The sequence below is a fragment of the Opisthorchis viverrini genome (genome assembly GCF_000715545.1).
Source record: "Opisthorchis viverrini unplaced genomic scaffold opera_v5_539, whole genome shotgun sequence".
In the NCBI taxonomy this organism is placed as follows: Eukaryota; Metazoa; Platyhelminthes; class Trematoda; order Opisthorchiida; family Opisthorchiidae; genus Opisthorchis; species Opisthorchis viverrini.
The window spans coordinates 175594-179893 of NW_008752204.1; the positions used below are offsets into that span (position 1 = coordinate 175594).

Here is a 4300-nt window from a genome sequence, read left to right on the forward strand (position 1 = left end):
GTGCTTGTGACACACGGTTGGCGAGATCTGTAGGCGAATTAAACTATGGTCGTTTGACACCATTTGACCAGTCAGTGGACTAGTGACATTTCAACCACAATTATACCACAAAGCCGAGAAAAGTTTTCCATTTAGCTCTGCGCTTTGATAAGCTATTCAAAATCCATTTTTAGATAGAAGATTGATTAACGGTCTTGTTCCAGCTGTATTTCACGTCGATATTGGCCTCTCGTGAAGATGGTAGCTTCACCGGTCAGAAAGGTTAGCAGAAACATGAAAAAGAACGTGGTACTATTAATGGAAACTTTCGCCACCATTCGAACTGTTTGCAACCACGTACCCAAGATTGGAAACAAATTGTTAGTAGGACGCGCAATCCCCATGACAGTGAGACGGACGACAAACGCAAACACAATCAAGACAAAATCATCAGGCGCGACTGATTGGCTACTAATTATAAGGGTCTCCGCCCATAGGTCGCGGAAAGTGACCAAAGCATTCCACTGTCTACCATTTACCTTGAGCTCCACTCTTCACGCAATGCACATGGGCTATTCAACTGTGAGATGAATGAATGTCCCTGATCAGAAATTGAGGGACTCTAGAAAAAAAGACGGGTGATTGTCTAGCCTAGTCAAGGAAAGACCGGGGTATTGATGCTAGCCTTGGTGATATGGTGCGAATTTACTGAGCATAAGATCCGTGGTTCAAACCCAATCTCTGCCTCTCAACTTCCCCTGTCTAGGCTTGGGCAACCTGGCGGTATCTCATCCCTCGTGATTCCTCCGGGGGGCATGGCAGATAGGTGCCGAATGTTACAGCTGAACGGTTTTTTAGTGACATCCTACCGGCAACATTGCGATTGATGATCGCGAATGCATTACAATACCATTTCGAGCTCAACCGAAAATCAGAAACGATCTCATCGTCAAAAAGTATGTATCTGAAAATTGGAAAAAACGGCTAACAATACACAAAGGATCGGACGATGTGGTCGGCCGCACGAGTGAATTCAAATGGCGCGGAGAGGTCGAATGCCAAGTAGCCGCAGACAGGTCGCTAGGATGTTTCTCGCAGCGATGAAAATTGCCATGCGAAGCTAGCAGAGGAGAGGAAATGCATTCTGGTAAGTTGCCCAAGCAATTCATGAGGCCAACATCACATCAAGCACAGCAGTAAACCGCTTCAAATGTGTTTGCATAAAGCGACTTACGTAGAGGCCAGTAAAACGGAGTGGTATACAACAACTCGGTCTATTTGCGAATGATGGAAAAGACTGGAGTACTCGGGCCTGGAAAATGCTTTCACATCGTGAAGAACGTTGTGCTGGCGGCAATACCTGAATAAGACGACAGTTAATGAGGAGATATGCTACAGGACATCTCTGGTGTCAACCCGTTTGTCAACCCGTACCCACCCGTGAGCTACGGCATGTGTGTAGGCGCCCTTCAAGAGTGCGCTCGATTCTGTCGATCGATTAGTTCGTCTCAATACGATTGCGCAAAATTTCGTGAATATTATGCATCTGTGTACTTACATGCTTTTTGGTGTATGAATGCATCAAGACCTCTCCGAAAACTTTCCTGCAAGCACTGGTATATGACTGGTGTCCACTCTCACATTTCGTTGTTGATGAGATAATGAAGGTTTCCATAACTCCGGTGTTTAGGTCTCTCCGAACGAGAACCTTTCCGACCCAGAATACGCAGATGATATTGTACTCATTTTTAAAAAACAATGGGAAGCGCAAACACTAAATGAAAAGTTGACTGAGATCACCCACTCTTTCGGCATGTGCTTCGCACCCATAAAGTGCGGAATCTAAAAGTGCCCTTGAGAATTCAAGGAGTGATACTGGACGCTGTTAGCTCTGACGGTAGTATGACAGACGAAGTCAACGCGTGAATCTTGAAGGCGTTTGCCAATTAGTGCCACTTGTGGGATCAAAAAGGCATCTCAGTAGATCTGAAAGACGCGCGTGCGAAACTGGACTACGGTCTGTATTGGCAGCAAGACTTGGTCACTTCAAGTGAAAGATGTATGAAGTCTTCAGGTCTTCGACCACCGATGTCTCGGGAGTATGGGCAAAATCGACTGGAACAGGTGAATTCGCACTGAGTTTATCAGGAGATGGGTTTTTGGTGAAGCAGAGGGTAATTCTCCCAAAGAATGCATCACGACATGAAAGCTAAGGCGGCTGGGATATGTGTTGCGAATGTCGAACTACCGTCTGCACAGATAAGCGCTGGTTTCCCTGCTTAGTTCGGATGGCGGAAACCTAGATGTGAACAGAAGCTGACATGGCACAAGGGAATGAAGGATGTTACGAAACGCATAGGTGCCATTGGTGTTGTTCGCCTTACAGGATGGAATCCACGTGACCATTCATGTGATTGGCTGCGGAAACTGAACGATATGGAGGTTAACCGGAGTCAGTGGCATTCACGCTGTCAGTTTCTGTCCAGATTGTCTGAGTGCAGGAGGTGGAGGCACCCCGGTTGTTTGTGGAAGGCTAGCTCCAGGTCCCCTCCCTCGCCTATTTCTCCAATCTTTCGATTATAAGGTTTTGACATGATGCGACGACAACGAAGCACGGGCGTTCGGATCTGGCGCTGCTGTCAATGATGATGATGATGATGGTGATTCTGACTTCACCGAGGATACACTCGCATACTGTGGTAACCGGTGTCGTTCAGAGTGGAATACAACCATCGATGTGGTGTGCACCCTCTTGTAAGAGACGATTGTTCAAACAGTAAGTCAATATTAAGTCATATGGCTTAAATTTGCGTACATGGGGATGGATAGCTTCATTTAGTGTCAAAAGCAAATAAACCACCTTCAACTGAGAAATACTGTTGGGTAAAACGTTGCAGGTTTGATAGCATTTTGGGTTCGGCGCATTCTTGACACTTCCCGGGAAACAAACATCAATTGGAGTTTCAAAATCTTATGGATTCAAACATGATCTCTCCAACCACTTGTCGAAGGAACACACTCGGGTTGGACACACGGTACGTTTAAAAGACTGGATATTGGTCGCAACAAGACAAAGTATGCAGGCTATAGTAGAAAACATACTCACCAGTCTGTCAGACTCGCGTGTGCAGATGAGGACGGGGAGACCTTTCCACGCGGCATTAATGTGAGACCTGGATCACAAAAAAAACGAATGAGAGAAAGATAGGGAACAAGCTATCTATAACAAGACGCCAGAATAAAGACAGACGGATACCGCTACCAGCTGGTAATGTGCGACAGGACTTCAATGTACGCAGTGGCGTCGCACGAGTCGGTGGATGACAAGTGAGATAAAAGCACCCTAGAGAGGAGAAAGGAAACCGCAGAACGGGAGACAACCCGTACTCAGTAACAGTTAGGCCTGTTTAACATACACCGCGTACTTGGGCCACGTCCACCAATGACACATCAGTGACATGTATCGTTCACTTACTGCATCCAACGTGTAACCCAGTGCATTGGACACACGGTTTGATACGTTAGAACCTCGTCACAGCAGGTTTGTTTGGATTTGAAAGAAAGTTCCTTCTGGATGCCTTGTGACAGTCTTGACCAAGTATCCATTTTTTCGATCGCTTCAGTCAACTCCGCTCGACTAGCCGCATTCTAGGAAAGTCGGTCGTTCGTGGCGGCCGTCTCCATGGAAAGTGCTACTTGCGTACGTCATCAGAGACCTTGCAAGATAGACATCGTGGTCAAACAAGCGTGTCGCCTTCATGGCACAACCACTTTGCTCCCATAACAATACAAAAACCTATCACCATCGTTCGATATCACCGCCTCCACTGAGCTATCTCCAAATCAGTTTCCTCATGATGAAAGACGGTTGAGGCACTTCCATTTTATGATCAAGGATAGCCCTTTGTACCCCTACCCTATGCTGAGTGAAAACTAATGAAGGCAGGACAACAAATTACGAGAGACCCAAAGAGTAATCAGGCAATTCGCCCGGTAACTAGAGCGATTCAGCATCAACCAACTGATGTGAGCATCAACTTTTCGGGGAACGGAACTGTAGCGGTTGGAATCATGGTGCCGAGCCTCAAAGGATAGCAATATTTTACGAATACAGTGGACCTAGTGTGTGAAAATCGCGATCGATTCAGGTAATGTAACTTACACATCTGCGTTCAGTACAAGGAACTGAAGTGGAATAACAGTATCTACTCTTCAGAAATCAGCACTGGCTGTTCTTCTATTCAATGTTAGAATTGGTCGAGCATCTACTCGTGCACTTCTAAAATATATCTAACCGAATGTAAGTGGGGGGGGGGGGTTG

General features: G+C 46.2%; 1 protein-coding gene across 1 annotated transcript in view; it reads right to left on the minus strand.

The window, feature by feature from the left end:
• Positions 1-893: 893 nt before the first annotated feature.
• Positions 894-4300, minus strand: part of T265_11659 (hypothetical protein) — a gene marked incomplete at both ends in the record, with an annotated part of 26304 nt that continues 22897 nt past the window's right edge. Inside the window, 2 exons of the mRNA XM_009178370.1 lie at positions 894-1099; positions 3086-3152. Of these exons, the coding sequence (XP_009176634.1) occupies positions 1013-1099; positions 3086-3152 (154 nt within the window). The remainder of the gene's footprint in view (positions 1100-3085; positions 3153-4300) is intronic.